The sequence below is a fragment of the Lepisma saccharinum genome, chromosome 8, assembly GCF_977018435.1.
Source record: "Lepisma saccharinum chromosome 8, izLepSacc3.1, whole genome shotgun sequence".
Taxonomy (NCBI): Eukaryota; Metazoa; Arthropoda; class Insecta; order Zygentoma; family Lepismatidae; genus Lepisma; species Lepisma saccharinum.
The window spans coordinates 10,135,099-10,158,158 of record NC_139236.1 but is presented as its reverse complement, the minus strand read 5'-3'; the positions used below and the strand labels follow the sequence as shown (position 1 = coordinate 10,158,158).

General features: G+C 38.5%; 1 protein-coding gene across 1 annotated transcript; it reads right to left on the bottom strand.

Annotated features, from left to right (window-relative positions):
- Positions 1–363: 363 nt before the first annotated feature.
- Positions 364–981, bottom strand: LOC145991348 (uncharacterized). The gene has a single exon (XM_083127349.1). It carries the CDS (start codon positions 979–981, stop codon positions 364–366), a length of 618 nt encoding a protein of 205 aa, XP_082983475.1.
- Between the last annotated feature and the right edge of the window lie 22,079 nt (positions 982–23,060).

The following is a 23,060-nucleotide window of genomic DNA, read 5'->3' as shown; positions in this document are numbered from 1 at the left end:
TCAACTTCAAAAAATTCATTTATCTTAAACTGGGTTAACAGGTCCCTCCTCCCTCCCTTTTCTCTCAGTATGACGGGGCCAAAGTAAAACTAAGAGAGCGAGAGTCGATTCAGTAAATTCAAGCCTTTTCTTTTCCTTGCTACCCCTTTCACCAAGCTATTGCCCAACATTGTTGACATGCAGAGAATTGTTTTTCTCCTTTGTCTAACAATGTCCGGCCAGTTTTAGCAGAAACTAGACAAAGATAAGCCCATACATAAAAAATAGATTGTTTATCTCCATTCATTTCTCTTTCTTGAGCACTGAAAAAAAAAAACAATAAGAACTCACATTATTTATGCAAGGGAAAACTATTTACTTACTTTAATCCGATGGGAGAGGTTCGATGCCTGTCAGATCTTCATCACAACTATCTTCGGATTCACTTTCCCCGTCATTAACTTGGATAATGAATCTTTCCAAATTTAAATCGTCTGTCAGGTTGTCCACTTCCCACAATTTCCGCTCTTCGGTTTCAATGACATGCCGCACTGCGTCCGCCCAGTTACGCACCGAAATCTGAGACATGGCAATCTCAGTCAGTCTCTTGACCTCGTCCAACTTGAAGGTCTTGTTGTTGCGCGCAACGTACCCTTTGACCTGAGCCCATATCATTTCAATGGGATTCAGGTTGCAATGGAAAGGTGGTAGACGCAACACGGTGTGCCCGGCTCTCTTCGCCATTTCGTCGACAACGTATTTGTCATAGCTTGGCTTCATACGCGAAACGTGATCCAAAAGTTCCACCTTGAGCACGTCAGCTGGAAGTACAACGCCTTTTTCGCTCAGCCAAGCTAATATGTCAGCCTTCTTCCAAGCAGTGGTTGGCAACTTTTCACATTTCACACTGTGATAGGGAGCATTATCCAGCACAATAACACTGTTCGGGTCAAGTTTTGGCAGAACAGATGAAAACCACTCCTCAAAAACATCACCGTTCATTTCTTCGTGGTAGTCACCTGTAGTCTTGGACACAAAAATTAGCTGTGCACCGTCCACGAACCCACTTCCACTTCCAACATGAACAATGATGAGCCTCTTGCCTTTTCCTGACGGTTACTTCATTCCGGTTGACAGTCCTTCGAGAAAAGCTTTCTTCCTGGAGGTGACAGTGCTATCGTGCCACGCCTTGCTCACAGTGTGTCCTGCGTTTACCCACGTCTCATCCAAGTAATAAATGTTCTTACCTTGCTTTCGCAGTTCCCTTATGGACCGGAGGTATTTTCGGCGCCAAAAAACAATATCGTCCCTGTCGATGAGTGCTGTCTGCCGACTTCGCTTCCCATAAACGAACCCAGGACGCGCTAAAATCGGGGAGATCCTCATCGTTATTAACATCCGCCAATACCTTCCGCACGGTGGGTAGTTCTTGATTAAAAAAATAGGAATGCACTTTGCGCCGTATTGCGCTTATTTCAAAATCGGTGTACTTGTTCACACGAGCAACAACGTTGTGTTTCTTCCCGGGAGTCACAATTTCACCGGTCGTTTTCCGTTCTTTCAACGCACCGAAAGCAGAAGACGCTGACACACCACTGCACTCGGACACCAACTTCACCACCTCCTTCACTGTTTTTTCAGGATGCCACCGACAGAATGTTGCATAAACGTTCAGTACAATCTGCTTCTCGCCACTTTTCAACGGCTGTCCTTGCCGATGTTTCTGAAAGAAACTCGGAGAACACGGAGACCTTCCTGCACGCATGGAAGTCGCCATATTTGAAACTGGCGCTACTTTCTTGCCGCTCACGTGATCAGTTGTAATTTATTCAATCATCACGTATTATTATTATAAGCAGAAACCTTTAATGAAAAGCTATTTTAAAATTCATATTCCGGGATAATTTACATATTTTTCTAGCATTGGCAAGCTTTTTTAAAACGGACTATATGCTGCGGAAGAAATCCGCTATTAGGTTGTTGCCAACCCCAATACCTTCGCACTAAGTCGGTGAAGAAACTGAAGTGGTGTGGCAAATGTCGGCACATGATAATTTGATTTCACGATGTCAGTGAGGGTGCTGTGGGGTGAAGGGACACAGATGGGCTGACCATAGCAGAGGTGTGCACCATCGATTGCGACCCTCATGACTGCAGACCTCACAAACACCCTCACACTCTGTAAGACTTGTGGGGGTGAGGGAGGGCAATGGCAGACCGTGAGGTTGAGATGAGGGCAAGACGCGAGAGGGGTATGGGTGGATGTTGATTGAAAATGAACACCTTCGCTCTAGAAAGAAGAAAAACATGGTAATTTTTTTTAAAAAAAACCATGCAAATATGCATTTTATATGTAGGGTGCAATAAAATGTGACTGCCTCTTACCGTCCTCTTCCCCCACTTTTCTTTCCAGTGACAATGCTTCATTGAGTTGCCGTTTTAGTCTCCCTCGGCGTTTTTGCTGCTTATCCCAGAATTTTAGATAGAGGTGAAAAGGGAATACGAGTGTTTTGGGATAGCATAACTTTAGAGACGTTGAAGAAAAGTCTGGAGCATGTTGTAATGTGTGGCATTGAGGTGTAGATCCCCCACACTGTGACACGCACTTTATGTCATTAGTTACCGAGACGATGAATACGATTCAAGAACTTAGTTAATCAAACTAAATCTATCAGCTTACTTACATATGTGCAATAGTAATAATAAATCATACTTTCAAACCCCAATGAATTTAATCAATAAACAGCTGTTTTAAAAACGTCATTTTTCTCAATGTGTCATCGAATTTCCTAGCAAAGGTTACTTTTAGCATAAGACGACAGAAGAAGAATCATTTGGTACTGAACTGTCACATCCGGTACGGGATAAGATCATGGACGTCCGTAGGATTTTTTCCAGGGAGGGGCAAGGAAGGTATTTTTCCAGGGGGGGCAAACAAGGCACATTTTCCCCAAGGGCAATAATTAACACACATTATTGTGGCTGAAACTAAATTGTATGTAAAAATATATATAATTTTGTTTTGATTTCATTTTCCAGGGGGGCCATAGCCCCCCTTCCACCCCCTTCCGAACGCCCATGGATAAAATATACATTTTGTTCTTTATTTTTTACATTTAAGACTTTATCTTTCACATTTGGGTAATCGTCTCTACTTGCACTCAGCCACCGAGCAGCCAAGATGTATATTTAATTGTTCTTTTTAAGCTACGTATCAAATTAACTCCCAACAAGTGATAGGGCCTCCTTAAGAGAAACATTGCTATAACGCGTCCGTTGACAAATAGAACGTCTCTGCATCTTGTAGGCTACGTAGATAATTTTATTGTCATAAGTTGGCAACACTGTTATGATACACGTGCTTTTGTTTACAGAAGGTCTTAAGTTCTATGATTCTCACTTTTTTTTTTTAGTTCTAAATTATGTAACCTTCTCCACTCACCTGTCTCCTCATCCCTTTTACGTCCAAAGATTTTCCTAAGGATCTTATTTTCAAATACTCTCAATTTATGTTCCTCTTTCAATGTAAGGGACCAAGTTTCACATCCATATAATACTACAGGCAAAATTACTGATTTGTATATTTTAACTTTTAGTTTCTTAGACAGGGACGGCGACAGGGGTGGGCACGGGTGGGCAAGGGCCCACCCAAAAAATCCTGTGCCCACCCGATTGCCCACCCAATCAAATTCAATAAGTACATATACTTGGGGATATATGAATGATTCAATACATAAGTGTATTCTGGTGTTCATAATATGTATATTTAACTTGTGAATATTATCTATGCTACAAATATTCACATATTATCAACACATAAAAAGCCAATTTTGTTATTAGAAGGTGAAAGGAATTACTAGAGCTATTGAAACAAAAACTGTGATCAAATGAACACTTCAATCATTAAAAGCAGCTAGTAGGCTTAGGAGGTTCAAAATTATTCAGTGTATGATCAAGATTAGATCAGAATTTAGGGTGAACTTGAGGACAGCAGCTCCGGGCCTTCACTGGGAAAGACTGCTTTGAAAAGTACCACATAATGACAAAAAAAGTACTTCGGATGTGGGAAAAATATAATAACAAACCACACCATGTAACTTAGCGAGAAGTTATAACTGAAACTGTATAGAGGGGATTGGAGCAGTGGCGCAAGCACAGGGGGCACGGGGATTGTCCCCCAACCTTGGACTGAAATAAGTTCTAGGGGGCAAAGGGGGGAAAACATTGACGGTTAAGTGTACCTGCAGGGGGCAATTACCGCCCGCAACTTCAAATTTTATGCAAATAAAAAATACTTTTCGTAAAATTTTCTTGATCGCTTCGCTCGCAATGCCTGCTTTTCTTAGTCTTATCAAGTTCAGAACCGTAGCTAGGGGGTGGATGGAGTCGGTCCTGGGCGCCGAACGATCTAAATAAAAATGAGTTGTAAGATTGATTTTTTTGTTTTAAGTCCACTTTACGCACTGAACGGCTAATCGGGAATGGACCTACAGTTTAAAGTTGAATCCGAACCACTGTATCATGTACCTCCACCGGGTATCGAGCCCGGGACCCCTTCATTACAAGATGACGATCTTACCACTACACCATCGGCGAGGCACAAAAGTTGTAAAAGAGTGAATCCATTGGCGCCTCGTGAAATTATTTCCACCCTATTAAATCAATATTCATTATAGCCTGCAAAAAAATTGTATCCAAAAATTTTCTTGCTCGCTTCGCTCGCAATTTATCATTCTTCTCTGTAATGAATTCTATATTTCCATGTTGCATGTGAAACATATATCGTGCATGAAAGTTATACATGTTAATGTAAAAAACAATTATATTTGGAATTCATTTATCAAGCATTTTCTGTCTTTCAAAAATAGTTTGCGTGCTTGTTTTCCATTATTAATATGAAATTGAACGTGTTGAAAAAATAATTCAGATTGTTTGTTCGAACACAAATGCTTTAGCACCAACTTCTACCCCCTTTTTGCATAATTTACGAGGGTAATAACGTATTTGATACTACCGCTGCTACTACTATTACTACTAATAATAATAATAATGTTTGTCCCGGGTGCGAATCCCGGCTTAGGCATGGATGTTTGTGAGTGTCCATTCATCAATTTCATCATATCATCACTCATCCCCATCTTCGCAACTTAACCAAAAGTGGCACAAGAAGCGAAGTAAAATAAAGCAAATCAATACTAATAATGTTATAATAATATTATCATTATTAAATTTTTTATTATCATTACTACTACTACTACTACTACTACTACTATTATTATTATTATTAGTGGTACGTTTATCCTGGCACCCCCCCCCCAGACAAAAATTCGTGATTGTGCCTCTGGATTGGAGTGAAGTTTTGGTGCTGCTCCGGGCCTCCACATACGTATATAAATCGCGGCCTGAGTATGGTTAAAATAATCTCCAAATAAACAAATAAAAACATCATCTTAGCGTTACTTCCTCCGGCAAAACAAAACATTATTTCGACTTTTTAATTTTTATTAGAATAATTAAATCAAGAAGACTTAGATGGGAAGACCATGCGACACGAATGGCAGAGGAAAGAATAGTTTACAGAATTCTCGTTGGGAAACCTGATGGTGAGAGACCTACCTGTAGGAAGATGAATGTTAAGATGGACCTAAAGGAAATCGGTAAGGATGGAAAAGATTGGATTGATCTTGCCCAGGATAGGGACAATGGAGAGCTTGTGTTGATGCAGCCATAAACCTTCGGGTTTAAGTATGCTAGATAGTATAGTATAATTTTAATTAACTCTGCATTGAAATTCCAGAAGTGTCCCTTTTTCATTTCGTTACAATTTTTATATAGCTACCTGTCATCTTCAAATATCAATATGGTATGTGGAATATCAACTTTATATTCGTTCTACTAATAAGAACGAATCACAATAATCACTACAATACCGAACTGAATAAATATTAAGTATGGAAAAAGCTACAGAATTAATCATTTGCTAATGAGTGGCTTACTATTTAGAAATACTCGTTCCACACATAAATTTTGCCACATGAATCAGCCGAAAATGTCAACAGAATCTGTAGATGCAGCTGAAGTAAAGGAGGAAAAGTTATGTCACGAAGTATCCAGAAGACGATTTTGTTAGTTTGATTTTAAGCCCACTTTTAGGCTCATATAGGACTAAACATACAGTTTAACGAGTAGTCCGAACCAGTGTGCATTGTGCATCCACCAGAGGAGGGGGGAGTTGAACACATGACCTCTTCATTATAATACGGCAGCGTTATGCCATTGGGGAAAAAATATACAGAAAGACGCACCAAACGTATCATTTTATCACCACAGAAGATGCGTCTACTTTTAGAGGGTGATTGACAGATAAATATTTGAGACTTTCGAAAAACAACGTCATTGTTCATGGAATTAGCTGCCTTGATCCACTAATGAAACGCTGTGCGATTGAAATTACCACCTCGATTTTCTAAGAGGTATGAACTAATGACCCTCAATTTTTGGAAGAGTAAGTTCTGGTTGATTTGTTTTATTTTAAGTCATTTTTCTGCTCATTTTGATAATGGCTAAGATAAGGTTCAATGGTGATTAGGTGAAAGTAACGAAGGGGCGAAATCAAACACATGCTGACACTCAAAATACAAGCCCTCATAAATTATTACTTTAACAGTGGTTCCAGGCGCCAGGGACTCGTTGCCCTGAAAGAATAAAGTTTCCAGGGTATGCTGCACAGGATAGAGGTTGACATTCTAGTGTGTTCGAAATGGTTACGCCATACAACCCAAGTCATCTATGAAAAATAGATGAATTATTACTGGTACGGTGATCAACTTTGATGAATTCCTTGTGTCCTAAATCATTTTGTTACCTCAAAAAATATGTTCATGAAACCATACCAAACCTATTGTTTGCTTCTCACGCATTAGTAACATGACAGTTCAGGAAACGAATATCAACTTAGCTAATAATCTCTTCACTTCTGAACAGATTTTTCAATCTTACTTTTTTATTACTTATGAGTGATATTTTGTCAAAATAGCCTTTCATTAGCCTAGGAATACTTCATGGACAATGATCAAAAAATTGGTTTTCTGTGTGTGTTTTAAATCATTCCTAATAAGACGTTCATTGTATTCCAAATATTCAGTGGCGGCGATTAGGATGAGCGGGAAGTGGGGAATGCAGTTCCCCTGCCACATTTTGCCACTTTTTGCCCCCGCACTATGGCCTCTTTATGCTAAGCCTTTTCTACCAAGAAAAAAGTATATTGTCCTTGCCCCTCAAATGTTGGCACCCAATCGCCGCTACTACAAACATTCAGATAGGTTTCTCAGTTGTGCAAACCTTGTAAGCAAAGAAAAGTGACCCCCAAGGAGTAAGAAAACTCTTTCAGTCAAAAACTCATACGATGAAAATACTATGCTCAGGAACATGCATTTAAATTACGAGAAACTTCACGTCACGCACTTTCTATCACTGTCGCCGAATACATAAAAGCAAGTATGTGTCTTGTATTTGGAACACAAGCTTAAATAAACCTAATTCACATTTATTTTACTCTATTAACATGCATGAATGAATGTTACTAGAATGTATGGCTGCGCATGGGTAAACACTTCCTTGAAATAATTGTGTCCATCAGAGACAAAGCGAAAGTAAATGGAACAAGATGCGACAATAGATTAGAAAAGATAAAGAGGAAATCAAGAAAAGGAAAAGAAGTAAGAGGAAAATCGGGAGTGTAAGAGAGAGGGGGATACATACGTCTTACATACACATATATACTATATATGGTCTTGCATTTATACTGCCCACCCTAATCTATCAATATGGAGCTTCTGCCCACCCGGTCGAAAATTTCTGGCGCCGCCCCTGTTCTTAGATATTAAACGAGAAGACAAAAGTTTATGAAGAGAGAAGTAACATGCATCTCCTGAATTAAGCCTACTTTTTTATTTCCTCTTTAATATAATTTTCATTTGTTAATATTACTCCTAAGTATTTGAATTTGGAAACTGGTTCAAACGAGTTGTTATCAATAATTAGATTTTGATTATTACCTAACACTTGGTTTCGGCCTGTAAGCATATATTTAGTTTTCTTCTTGCTAACTTCAAAACCTATCTCTCCAGCTGTTTTGAAAGATATTTTAGCATTTTTCTTACTTGTATTTATATCATCCCCTAATAAGTCTACATCATCTGCATATGCTAACAACTGAGTCACACCATTTAATTTTAGTCCTTCATTAGTTTCTTTTACCTTCCCAACAGCATGTTCTAAGGCAAAATTAAAGAGCAATGGAGATAATGCATCTCCTTGTTTTAACCCATCATGAATTGTAAATTTGTTTGACATATTAATACCCACACGAATTTTACTTTCTGTTTCACTGGTGCATATTTTTATCATACTAACAAGCTTCTTACGTATCCCTTGTACGTTCTGGTAATTGTTTACATCCCAGAATTTCATCACTAATAGCACATTTCTTAACGAAAACCGATACTTGGAAATAGAGGATAATACAAGTTCTGAGCATACTAATAATAAATCAGAGTTAGAATCCTTTAGTCTGTTGGTCGGTGGGGGAAGTAACATGAAATACTCAATCGTTCCCTTTTTATATTTACTTTGAGGAAAATGTTGACAAAGAAATGTCTATTTTCTTTGCTTCCCTTTATTACATTTTCAACTTATCTCTGTCAGAAACAGTTTTCATTATTTATAATTATTTTAAATTGTGCGTACGCCCTAAAAAGTCTTCGCGTACCCTCAGGGGTACGAGTACCCCAGGTTGAATACCACTGTCTTAGATAAAATCATACATACGCCGCTGGAACTGGCAATACCAACAAAGGCTACGGTATAGAATAACGTTGTATCCCATTGTGTTCAGAATTACTGTAGTGTTAACACCGTCATTGCGAAATATCGACAAGAAATTTACAAGAGCCCCTCCATTTTCTTGGACGACAATTCAAGAAACATAAATGTGATATAAGGAAGTAATAAATTCGTAGCATGATAACACCATTTCACTCTAAAGCGTAATAAGTATATGTCAGAGTAGATACAAATTTTCCCTCGTGATTGATGTGAGAACGGCGCTTGCAAAAGTCCCACAGCCGCCGCACAGGAGGTGCTCTGGCTATTGTATTGTTCTCCTGGATACAAAAGGAGCGAGGAAAGAAAGAGACTCAATTGTCCCGAACAGAACGAGAACTCATTGTAATCTATTTCCGTGTTTCGATCGCAACGCCACTTTTGACAACTGGGAACATTACGTCCAATATTCCCAGGTCGCTCTTTGGGACCTATTTTGTCCCTTTGGTACCCTCACTTACAGTGGCGTATCCAAGAAAGGATTGATGGCGGATTTTGGCATTTTGAACAATCATTCCTAAACAAACTCGGGGAAAAGAGTTCATAATATATAGTATATAGGAGCTTGCGATTCTGAGCACAGCTTGAAAAAATATTTTTTGACGTTCTAGGAAGAAGACGACCAAAAATAGTTGTAGCAGCAATACCGACTATATATTTTAAAACTTTGTATAATTGTTTCTTATGTAAATTGGTGCACAAAAGAATATCGAAAGTTCAGTTAATTGGTCTCCATATGCAAATCTCTTACATTTGAAACCAGACTACTGAATTTCCATGCAAATGACGTGTTATGGTTGAGATCCGTATCAGTGTTTTTCGTTAATATGATGTTTAATCACGATATGAGGAAAAATATATTGAATAGTCTGTTTATGATTATAATTGCAGTACTTTTTGGGCTCCATGCAGGCATACACCATATTAGGGAAAAAATGGTATCCTATTATGCCAAAATGGGCTCTGTTTTAGCATAACAATTGGGTAGAACAAGGCAATTTTGTTCGGCTAAAATTCATTTCAAGAAAATTATTTTAAGCCAATAATATTTGAATGTAATTGTTGGGCCTCCCCGATGGCTCAGCAGGACCGTAGCCAGGCAGGGGCCGGGGGGGCTAAGCCTCCCTGATAGGGTCGCTAGCCCCCCCCCCCCTGGTACTGCCCCCCGCCAGCTTTCTTGACATTAGGTAAAACTATTTTGTATTCCAATTTGTTTGAGGTGAAGAGTGAAAATGTAGACAGAATATATTATTTTGTTCACAACTTCGTTCGTTATTCTTGTTTATGAGCAGAAGTCTAAGCAGCGGCAAGTGTTTAGAAGTAGAAAGTTCTTTCAAAGGGAGCCTTCTTTATCTGTATCTTCCCTGCCCCTGTTGCAGCCTCTCCTTTGACAGAAATCTGTGACTTTGATGTCATTATCCGCAAATGTCAACATATCCCAAGTTGAATAACTTTGGCCGGGGGTGGAATGTACGGTAGGCACTATGATTGAAGTGAATATTGTACATTTTAACATGTATGATATAAATATCTGTATCATCAAAAATAGTATGGAGTGTGTATGAAGGGATGGTGTCAGTAGCAGTCATTAGCACTTCAAGAGATGTTTTAGAAGATATAGAAGAAAAACTGTAGTATTTGTATGATATTTCTAAATTTTATATTTTAAATTAACTTAATGACCCCCGACACACACAATTTACCTTCACTTAATACTATTAAACTTTTGAAAAATGTACTTGGTTTACAACCCCCCCCCTGATAATCCGTGAGCGCCCCCCTCCCTGGAGGTCAGTTGTAGCTACGGGCCTGTGGCGCAGTGGTATCGTCGTCGCCTTGTAATCAAATGTTCACGGGTTTGATACCCGGTGGAGGCACATAGTGGTTCGGATCCCACTTTAAAAACTGCAGGTCCAATCCAGGTTAGCATAACTACTGTGCATAAAGTCAAAGTGGACTTAAAAATACCAAATCAACAATACATTAATGTAATTGTTAAAGCATCAATATCGGTGGGAATCCATAAGAGTATCGGCATCGGCGTGGGCATTGGTTCAAATAATATCGGCTCAGCTCCAATAATACTCTATGTGCGAGATAGTAAAATCACAATGCACCTTTATCCCATTTGAATTTTTTAAAGGCCAATTTTCGACCCACCCTAATGCGTAGACTAATGGACCAAAACAGACGTTCGTTCCTTCCACTCGCTTCCGACCTTCTACCTTGACCTTGTCGCAGGAAGGACTCCTAGTCAGTGGCACAACCACAGGGGGGCAGGGTGCATTGCCCCCCCCCCCCCCGCGCCCGCAACCTTGGACGCAAAACAATTCTAGGGAGCAAGGGGGAGGGCAAACATTGGAGTAAAGAAAAGCAAGGCTAGCAGAATCTAAGAGTAGCAGGACAAAATGACACTCAAGATTGAATTAGTTTTCACATATTTCTTGCAGTTCTCTTCCAGACGGCCAAGAGCACCTGCAGGAAGGGGGCACAGAGGTCCACTCCCCCCCCCCCTCTCGATTTCAAATTTTATGCAAATAAAGATACTTACTTACTTACTTAGTCGCGTCCTCTTCTACCTGCCGGTGTCGAGGGGTTACAGAGAGTTATCCAGACGTTTCTGTCCATCGCCTTTTCCTGTGCCTCTTTCCATCTTATGCTTCGTTTCTCCAAAATCTCTTTGACACTCATATTCCATGTCTTTCTTGGTCTTCCTTTTGGTCTTGTTCCTTGTGGACGTGCTTCCCATATCTGCTTTGGCAGTCTCGTCTCACTCATTCTGCTCAAATGGCCGAACCATCTAAGTTGATTACGTTCAACTGTTTCTTGTAGTGGCTGAGCATTTAAAGATTGCCGAATGGTTTGATTCCTTATCCGATCTTTCCTGGTTTTCCCACTTATTCTTCGAAGGTACCTCATTTCCATTGTTTGTACACTTTGCAGGTGTTTTCCAGTCAATGTCCAATTTTCACTGCTATATGTAAGTGTTGGTATATAAATTGTTTTGTATACAGTGAATTTTGTTTGGGTAGATATTTCTTTTTTACCTATAAATCCTCGGTTTATCATTTGATATAGCTTTCCTGTCTTCATGATTCTATCTCTTATTTCTTCCTCTTCTTTTCCTTGACTGTTTATAATTATTCCAAGATACTTGAAATTTGTCACTTGTTCTAAAGGTTCGTTATTCAGTTTTATCTTATGGTTTGTCTTTTCTCTACTGATTATCATTGTTTTAGTTTTCTCCGTATTTATTTCCATATTCTTCTTCTTTAATTCTTCATTAAGAATATTTAGATTATATTGTAAACTAGCCTGTGTATTAGCTATTAGTATAATATCATCAGCGTACATGAGCTCTGTTAGTTTAATTGATTTCATATTCCAGTATCCTACCTGAAATTGTTTCATTTTTATATGGCATTCCTTTATTACTTCATCTAATAGTATTATAAATAGATATGGTGATAGTATATCTCCCTGTTTAACTCCTGTTGTTATTTCAAATTCCTCTGACTGGTGGTTTCTCGTCCTCACGACTTTTGGAACGACGTATACGACTTTTGGAACTTGGAACATCAGAGGCCTTAACGGAAAAGAAGTTGAAATAGTAAAAGAAATGAAGAACACCAAAGTAAAATATTTAGCCCTAACTGAAACCAAGAAAAAAGGAAATGGAGAAATTGAGTTAGATGACGGATGTGTACTGATATATAGTGGAGTACCGAGAATGGAAAGAGCTAGAGGAGGGGTGGCACTTCTGATCCACGAAGAAAAGAAAAACAATATAATAGATTGGGAATTCATAAGTGAGAGAATAATGATTGTTAACATTAAAGAAGAAGAAGAAAATATAGTAATGATAATAGTTTATGGTCCAAATGAATATGATACAGTAGAGAATAAAAACATGTTCTATGATTCACTACAGAAAATCATAGATGAAAGAAAGGAAGAAGTATTGATAGTAGGAGATCTAAATGGAAGAGTAGGAAACAATACGGAAGAATGGAGACAGGTAATAGGACAACACGGAGAAGAGACATTAAATGATAATGGTACACGAATCTTAGAATTATGTGTAACAAACGACATGGTAGTGGTAAATACTAAATTCCCACATAAAGAAATCCATAAATACACCAGGGAAGAACCAACAAGAAGGGAAAAATCTATAATTGACTATTTCATAGTAGAGAGAAATACAATGAGAAAGATAAGAGATGCCAGAGTCAAAAGAGGGGCGGAAATTGGGAGCGACCATAAACTATTAATAATGGAAAGAGTAGTACAAAGAAGTAGAGTGCTAAAAACTAATGGAAAAAGAAGACAGGAAAAGCAAAATAAAATAAGAATAAAGGCATACAAATTAAAAGATACAAAAGTTAAAGAAAAATATCAGCAACTAATAGAAGCAAAGATACAAGAGAAACATGAAAAGGAAGAAAGAGACGTAGATAAATTGTGGGATGAATTTAAGAAGATTTTGCTACAGTCTGCAGAGGAAAGCTGCGGGACAACATACATTGGAAACAAAATGAAAAGAACGGCATGGTGGACAGATGAGCTGAAAGAAGAAGTCACGCATAAGAAAATACTGTGGAAAAAGTACCTATCAATTAATGATTTAGAAAGCTTCGAAGAGTATAGGAGGCAAAGGGATATAGTTAAAAAGAAAGTGTTAGAGGCTAAAAAGAACTCGTGGAGAAAATTTGGGGAAAGTATGGAAGAGAACAGCCGAGAAAATCAAAAACTATTCTACAAAGTTTTAAAGACCTTGAGAAAAGATAAAGAAAGCCCATTAAAATACATAAAAGGAAAAGATGGTAAACTAAGAACAAAACCAGAAGAAATCATGCAAAGATGGAAGGAATACTTCGAAGAATTGCTGAAGGATGAAACACAAACTAACAGGACGGAGGTTCAAACAGGAAACGAAAGAACAGAAGATATAGAAATGGAGGATGAAGAAGAGGAAATAAATGATATCAAAGTAGAAGAATTAAAAGCAGCATTAAAGAAAATGAAGTTAGGTAAGGCTAGTGGACATGATGGTTTAACACCAGAAATGCTTAAATACATGGGAAATGCTGGAGAGCAACTGTTTTTGAACCTACTGAATGTTATATGGGAAAAGAAAACTGTACCGAAGGAATGGGAGATATCAGTAATAATCCCAATCTTCAAGAAAGGGGATAATAGAGAATGTAGAAACCATCGGGGAATCTCATTGCTCAGTGTGCCAGGGAAGATATATTCAAGAATCCTGGAGAATAGACTCAGAAAATATGTCGAAGAGCAATTGGAAGAAAGTCAAGCAGGCTTTAGACCAGCAAGAAGTGTACAAGACCATATTTTCACCCTCAAACAAATAACAGACAAGACAATAGAATACAATAAAAAGGCACATGTATGTTTTGTAGATCTACAAAAGGCTTTTGATAGAGTTCCTTGGAATGAGATATGGAAATCCTTAGAGAAGAAAGGAGTGGATAAAAACCTAATAAAAGCAATCCAAAGTTGGTACAAAGGATGCAAATAAAGATACGTTTCGTAAAATTTTCTTGCTCACTTCGTTCGCACTGCTGCTTTTCTTACAGTCTCGTCAAGTTCAGGGGCAGCAGGAGTCGGACCTGGTCACCGAACGATCAAAATGAAAAGAATTGTAAAAGAGAGAATGCCATGGCGACTCTGAAATTATTTGCGCCCCATTAAATCAATATTGTTTTCAGTTTGCAAAAATTGGATCTAAGAATTTTCTTGCTCGCTTCGCTCACAATATGATTATTTTCTGTAATGCATTGGGGATTACTAGAGAGAGTAAGTTGTAATAGTAGGGCGACTTTTCCTTGAAAATGTGCCTAGAAATGAACTTCGTAGGAGGCACATAATGGTTCGGATCCCATTATAAACTGTAGGCCCAGTCCTGATTAGCCTTACTGTGCATATAGTGGACTCAAAACACCAAATCAATCAATCAAATCGACTGAAAAATGTATTTTATTGATCGAAATGAAATACAATATTGGTCTTCTGAACAATACAATAACAATATGACAAAAGTATTTAGTATGAGGTAAAAAAGAGTCCAAAAGTAAAACGAAATTGTTACATTTTTAAAACGAAATCTACATATTTGGAAATTATATTTAATTATTGTTTGGCTGGGCCTATGGTGCATGTACTGAACTGTCAAGAACATATCAAACATGCTGTTCAGGAACAAACAATACTGGTTGTTGGCATAGGCGTCCGGAAGGGGGGAAAGAGGATTCCACGCCCTCCGCCTGGAAAATGAAAGTCAACCAAAAAGTACATATTTCACACATCTCTCTATAGTATATAAAAATGGATGGGTGTGTGTGTGTGTATGTGTGTATATATGTTTGTTCCGACATAACTATCGAACGCCTGGAGCGATTTCAACCAAACTTAGAGCACGTATCACTTGCAATCTCGAAAGAAATACTGTGGGGGTAAGACACTCCTGGCACACCTAGGGGAGCGACATGTAAACATAATAGAAAACGACCGATATTTATGTGGAATCCATAGTTTTCGAGGTCGCTAAGATGAATAGTGACACTCCTAATGTCGTTCAACTCCAAGTTCATTACCTATCGGCATGGGAGTTGAGAGGGGGTGAAAATTAAAATGTCAAAAATGACCAACATTAGCGTCGAATCCATAGTTTTTGGAGTCGCTAAGCTAAGTGGTGACATTCACGATGAGAAAACTTGGTACACATATGACTTACAATGTGGAAAGAAATACTGTTGGGGTAAGACACCCCTGGCACCCTTATGGGTGGGTGTGGGAAGGGGGCGACATATAAAAATAATCGAAAACGACCGATATTAGTGTGGAATCCATAGTTTTTGGGGTCGCTAAGATGAATAGTGACACTCCCAATGCCGTTCAATTTATTTATTCTTGCTCTTGGAGGTGGAATTAAAAATGTTGTTCATAAATTGTTGTTAAATTGTACTATTGTTTACATTTACCTCACAATAAATTATGCATGTGTCAGAACTCTAACCTATCTATACTTTAGTTTTCAGTACGTTGGTCCAACTATGTTGGTCCAACATAAAACCATACGTTGGCCCAATGTAAAAACCATGTGTTGGGCCAACGTTGGAACCACGGCCAAAATTACAATTGCCAAACGGTATGTTCTTACATTTGGCTAACCATTTTCAGTATGTTGGCCCAACCACTTTTGGTTACTTGGGTTTCCTGCTGGAAATTTCTACTGTTTACACTAGACAAATTCAATGTTTTCAACTGTCTTCTACTGTGAACTAGGAAATGTACTGAAAACCAATTGTAGGCTGCAAAAAGAAGTTTGAGAAGGAGAGGAAAAATAAAATATCTCAAAGAAGCAGAAAATAAATTAATATAAGATACTCGAGTGAGAGAGAAAGAAAAGAAAGTCAAGGGAGTGAGGAAAAGAGAAAACAAGTCATAAAACACAAGGGAAATAATCAAGAGTAGAAACAGATTCTTAGATATAGGAAGGAAGGTGAAGGTTATCTTCCTACACTCTGTAAATAAATTTAAACCCACCATCGCCTTCTAATGAATTGTAACTTCTAAGCAAAAGAAGTATAAGCACAAGAGAAGATCTTTTCAATTTTTGATTCCAGCTGAATACTACCTATATGCATCTAACTGTTGCAAATTAATATCCACATCATCATAACTTGTGGTCTAGATTTAATGTCACGAAATTCAGATCATATTCGCCTTACTAGCAAGCATGGCATGTGAATGATTTGAGGATCTTGATCACAAGATGCGCCTCAAATAGATCTCATTTTTATCATTTGATGCCTGTGCTGCTACAAAAGCAATCAATTTGGACAGTTGGCTCAATGACTGAGAAAGAGACATTCATGAAGGGACACTCACAAAATACACCCATGCCCACGACAGGATTCAAACCCAGGAACTTCAGTGTCAATATACAAAGCGCTCAGCCACCAAGCCAACAACAGTTGCTATAGACATTATTAGTGGAAAGCAGCTAGCAGTGAGGAGGGTGTGATTTCTGATTTTATTAGTGTGGGTGGACTTTGTGGGTTTACTATCTTACTAATCTTATCGATGTTTACCAATAGCTCCCCATAAAACTATTTAATAGCCTCACATGCAGAATCTCTCTTAGCTATATATTATGTATACTTACAATTGGACATTAATTGCTTAAATGTATTTTTGATATACAATGGAACACAAATCAATGCCATTCTAAATTAAGTTTTGGAATAAGTTTTAAAAAAATTATTCTTCATTTACATAAAGATTCAGGAAAAAAGTACTAAAATTATTTTCACTGTTAACATGCATATAATAAAGAGCAATAATTGACACTATTTAACACTAATCCCATGTTTGCCTGGGTTTAAATTGAGTATTCTTTATTTAAAAATTATGTAACAAACTCAACATGTTAAACAAGAATCCAAATTAATTGATTCGAATTTACGTCCAATACTAGTAGTTGGCAACTCAGAAACAAAGTAAGAATGAGTAGCAATGTGGCACTATAGTCAATAGGGGCGTAACTAGATTAACGCAGCCGGGGTGGTGCCCTGAGGCTCCCGAGGTAAAGGGGTCCTGAATGCGGGAAGACAGTTATGGATAGGTCCAAGGCTGGTGGTTTCGTATGTGCACGTTCGCAGTAATTATGGCATGATTTCCCATCATGCTAGGTAAGGAATGCTAGCGGGGCAAAATTATTCAATGTTTAACACAAATTAATATTGCCGGGAAATCGGTGTATGTAGAAAAAAATAACCATAGAAATTGCACCTCAAGGGGTTAGCCATACCCAATTTTTTTTTTTTTCTGAAGGCAGTTGGAATTGTAAAGGTGGATATTAAGCTACGTTGCAGAAAAGGTGGAATACACTAAAAAATATTCCATAATTACAACTTTTAACCTTCGTTTTAAAAAAAATTGAAAGAGAAAAGTTTTAATCAGCGATAATTTTAAGAGGGGTTACACTTTGGGTTTTCCCCAAGATTGCTTTATTATAAAATTTTAAATTTTCTCAAAATTTCGGGAGGGATGCTCAACAGACAATAGTGCATCAAGCTTATTATGTATATTGCATTAGTCACAATTTACATTTGGTTCTTAAAGATGCTGTAGAAGGTAATCGGAAGGTTAAGGGTATTGTGCGATGGCAAGAGATAAAACTTGAACAAGAAATAATCCAAAGCCAATTCTCAAAATGCTTAATCCAACATGAGGGGGATTTCAAGTGATTTCTCTGACAAAGATAAAGAAGCACTTTGATTTGATGAACTCTGTCAGGACCTAAGACTTACCAACTGAGGGAGCTGGTTCAAAGTATCCATATTTTTCCGTGATGATAGGCACAGTTTGTCCACAATTGGACAATCCTTTTAAAGGCATACACGCACGCAGAAAGTGATAAAACCCTTATTTTTGTCAAGTAGACACCGAGCTTCGCAACCAACCTGACAAAATTGCAAAAATATTTCCAAACCTTTATTTAAAGAAGTTCCTTCAAATAAAAGATAAAGGATATGAATTATGTCTAAGAGTTTGCTGATCTTATTGTGATACAAGATAGTTCATTGATTTCCAGTTTGCTTGTTTCACGTTCCTTAGAACGCATGTACATGTGCTTTTTATGTTATCAGTGAGGACACGGACACCTACACTTATTTTCCACACGCACAAATAAAATCGGGGTTCTCGCTGATACATTGGAGAGGTAATCGACAAAGCCTGAAAACAGAGATGGCTCCTGCCTAGGGCCACGTGTGCAGCTGTGCTATACCCCCGTTGGTGATGACGATATTGGTGTCAGAGTTGACACTACTATGCCCCTGATAGGCAATTATTGATGAGCAGCGGTCTACCTAAAATTAATTTCTTAATGATGTGTGTGTATTTTTATATATACTAGCTATGGGGCTCTAAAATTAACTGAACTGAAATAGAAGTCTGCAAGTATGATTATTTGACTTATGATTTAGTTGAACTGAACTGGAACACTATAAGTACTACAAATTTAATAATATAGTTTACATATCCAGTGGGTGCAAAATAATTATCCCTGGTTGGGATCATGGACGTCCGCAGGATTCTTTCCAGGGAGGGGCAAGGAAGGTATTTTTTTCCAGGGTGGGGGCAAGCAAGGCATATTTTCCCCAAAAATAGTATTGTTCCCTAAACAAACTTTGCTTAAATTTGAATTTATGGTGTTCATGCAATAATTGACCCATATTATTGTGGCTAAAACAAAATTATATGTGTGAAATACATAATTTTTGGTTCAATTAAATTTTCCAGGTGGGGGCCATGGCCCGCCCTTGCCCCCCCTTCCGGACGCGCATGGTTGGGATGTGTCATTATAACCAGAGGGTGGGATGGTTCAAGGGAAAAGGGGAAATCCCTTCTACCAACCCCCTCCCTTCACGTTCAAATCGCACCTTATATCTGATGTTGAATTTAGTTTTGATTGAGGGGAGAAAATATTATTTACCTTGGCATATGTAGATAATGTAAAGTAGTCATCAGTGACCACAAAAGGATCAATGATAGATTTAGAAATATATTTAATAATAAAAGTTCAAATTGTAGTGTGACATAAGTAAACAATAGCTAGGCTGTTAGTACCAAGTAAATAGAAGCTAGATGCTTTGAAACCCAACAAACCTGGACATTCATGGCTCCAGTTAATTTGTGTACAATTAATTACAAAAAGGTAAAAAAAAAAAAAAAAAAAAAAAAGTGCTCCCCTGTGCATAGCACCACGCCATGAAGGCATATAGGGGGTGTGGGGGTAACGCCCCACACTTTCTTGATCCGGTCGTGAGTGGGGGTGATGTGATCAGCATCACGCCCCTGACCGCCTTTACCCCACAGGGTTTCCACCAGGTACCCATGTTATTCGACGCTGGGTGGGCGCTGGGCCCCCTTCCATCGTTAGAAAAGTTCCCAGATTTGAACCAGCCGGGGATCGATCCCGGGACCTTTAGCATGGTAGTCAGACGCGTTACCGACTGAGCCACTGCGGCCACACACAATTAATTACAATGTGTATTTAATACCTTCCTATCTTTGGATTTTTCTAGTTGTAAAAAATTTTAAATACATAAAATTATTAAAACTTTTCAAAGACACCCTGCTGGTTTCCTTGTTGTGCATTTGAATGGCATTCTTTACGAAGGAAAAGAGAACACTTACAAAAATGTTCTACATTTTCAAATGCCACTTGTAGGCAAGTTTTGAATCAGCATAAGTCCCAATCATGTGGGTTGTGCCTCACTTCACCAAGGTTTCAGCATGTATAGTATCAAGCAAGATGTCTTTGATCTTACAATTCCATGGTATACGACATGATAGCAGGCTATTTTAACATCAGGTATTCTGAGAACTCTTTGGGTCCTATGTTTGTGGACATCCTGTGTCTACCTCCAAAGAACTGAATGCTATCAGAAGCAGTGTAGCTCAGATGCTCAAAACTGAAGACATTCATAATGAAGTTGCAACCAGACATCAGGAGATGCAGTGATGACAAAGGAAAATAATAAAAGGATTGCATTTTAAATATTTTAGAGAAGAAAAAAATAAGTCAGAATATTCATATATTTGTGCAAAATAAGCCAAGCGAAAGCATGAAACAGCTAGAAATATACAAGAGATCCTCTAAGTTTAGTGCATCGAAATGCCAGCCCAGCACTACTCCCCCACACCGAACCCTCCCGCCATGTTTCCTATTCAGTGCAATGGTGTTACACAGTCCAGCTCAGCACACAATTGTACGAATCACTACTACATATGTTTGGTAGCATTCGGCTGTTCTCCGCAGACAGCCTATGACAAGAAAGACTAGAGACTATCCCCGTCCTTGAAGGTCTGGTTTTGCAACAGGCCTTCTTCTCAGCCCCTACATTTACAACCATAGTAGGTTTAGTTTGAGTTGGTGTTTTAAGTCCACTTTATGCACAGTAAGGCTAATCGGGACTCGACCTACAGTTTAAAGTGGGATCCGAACCACTATCTGCCTCCAATAAGTATCAAACCCGGGACCCCTTGATTACAAGGCGACAACGCTACCACTGCACCATCAGGGAGGCACAACCATAGTAGGGTTTGTCCGTCATCAAACTTAAACTTCTTCAGAGTTTTCTTGCATTGTGAAGCATGCAACACGCTTGTTTTAAAGAGCAAAAATACAAAGCGAGTTATATGAAACCTGCTTGTCATTATTAAAACCAAAGTAAAAGCTCGACTTAACATGACTTGAGATTTCGAAGTATTGAGTAAGCCCCATGCTTACCTTTAAACTCAACAATTGAGGTGTTTGCATTTCAGTTTTCAACACTGAAAGTAAAATAATACATTAGAATTGTCACTTTTTCGTATAGCTCAATTTCTCCCAAGGTATTTTCTGCCAAGTTTATCATTTTTAGTGTTATTAACAGTATTATTAAAGTTATTAACACTGTATAAACTGACAATTCACAAAAGTAATGTCAACAATAAAAGAAAATACATGCTGTACTGTAGCCTTATGTTTACTTTGTAATTTGTACATGTCAATTTGTTATATTTAATTACAGGAAGAATGTAAATTAAACAGATTTCATAGTTCTCATCTTATGGGACAGCATAATTTGTCTTTTGTAGTTGTAAGGTCTATGGTACTGCAGCGAGCTTTTACATTGAATAGTTAATGACCTTGGCAAGTCTTGTGATGACTACATAAAAATGCCATGCTTTGCCACTGGTTGCAGCTATCCACCAAACTGTCTCCAACCAGGCAGTCAACAAATCAAGCCCAGTATATACCGGGTTTTCGTAAATGATTGTCGGGGTTTCCTCATTGTTGTAACCGATTTGGGTGAATGACACGGTGAACACAAATGCACGATATTCTTGAGAAACTCAACAAGTTTTGTTCCTTATTTGTTTCATAGACCTATGTTTCCAGATTCTGCCGCTAGGCGGCAGTTTTTCAAAATGGCGGATATTGCTAGTGAGAAGGCGTTCTGTGTCCTTGAATATCACGCAACGAGGTCCGTTACAGTTGTGCAGCGACATTTTCGTGCGCGATATCGGAAAGATGCACCATCAGACAATTCGATTAGAAGGTGGTATGCACAGTTCAAGGAAAAAGGTTGCATTTGCAAAAACAAAAGCCGTGGTCGACCATCAGTGCCGGAACATGATGTGGAGCGAGTTCGTGAAACCTATCTACGGAGCCCGAAGAAATCGATTCTTGCTGGATCCAAGGAACTAAACATACCGAAGACAACATTATGGAGTGTTCTACGAAAACGGCTCAACATGAAACCATACCGCCTAAGTCTGCATCAAAAGCTAACACTTAACGACCGTCGTGTACGGGAAACGTTCGCCAGCGATATGCAAAATCTCATGACTGACGATGACAATTTCATCGAGAATTTCGTTTCCACTGACGAGGCGACATTCCACCTAAGTGGAAAAGTAAACACACACAATGTGCTCATATGGGGAACGGAAAATCCTCATCAGTTTGTTGAATTGGTTCGGGACTCGCCTAAAGTGAATGTTTTTTGTGCTGTGTCACGAGAAAAGGTGTACGGTCCATTCTTCTTCATGGAGAGAACGGTTACAGGATTGACATTCCTGGATATGTTGAATGAGTGGCTATTTCCTCAAGTGGAAGAAGATTCTAACACCTTCATCATGCAATTGGATGGAGCCCCACCTCATTTCCACTGTGAAGTGCGATCATTGCTCAACAGAAAATTACCAAAACGTTGGATTGGGCGCGGGAGTGATGAGGATGAAAACCTTTTATCATGGCCGCCTCGTTCCCCTGACCTTTCTCCTTGCGATTTTTTTCTCTGGGGATACGTAAAAGATACCGTTTACTATCCTCCATTACCCACTACCATCGAGGAACTGAAAACACGCATAACGAATTCCATCAACAGTGTTACACGTGATATGCTATCCCGAGTGTGGCAGGAAATGGACTAACGCTTAGATATCTGCAGGATATCGCGAGGCGAGCACATGGAACATTTGTGACTTTGTCATAAAAACTTGGTGAGTTTTCTAACATTTTGCAAAAAATTGCATGTATCTACCTTTATTACGTAAAGTACAGTGCTTGTTTGTAACCCCGACAATCATTTACGAAAACCCTGTATAAGTATGTA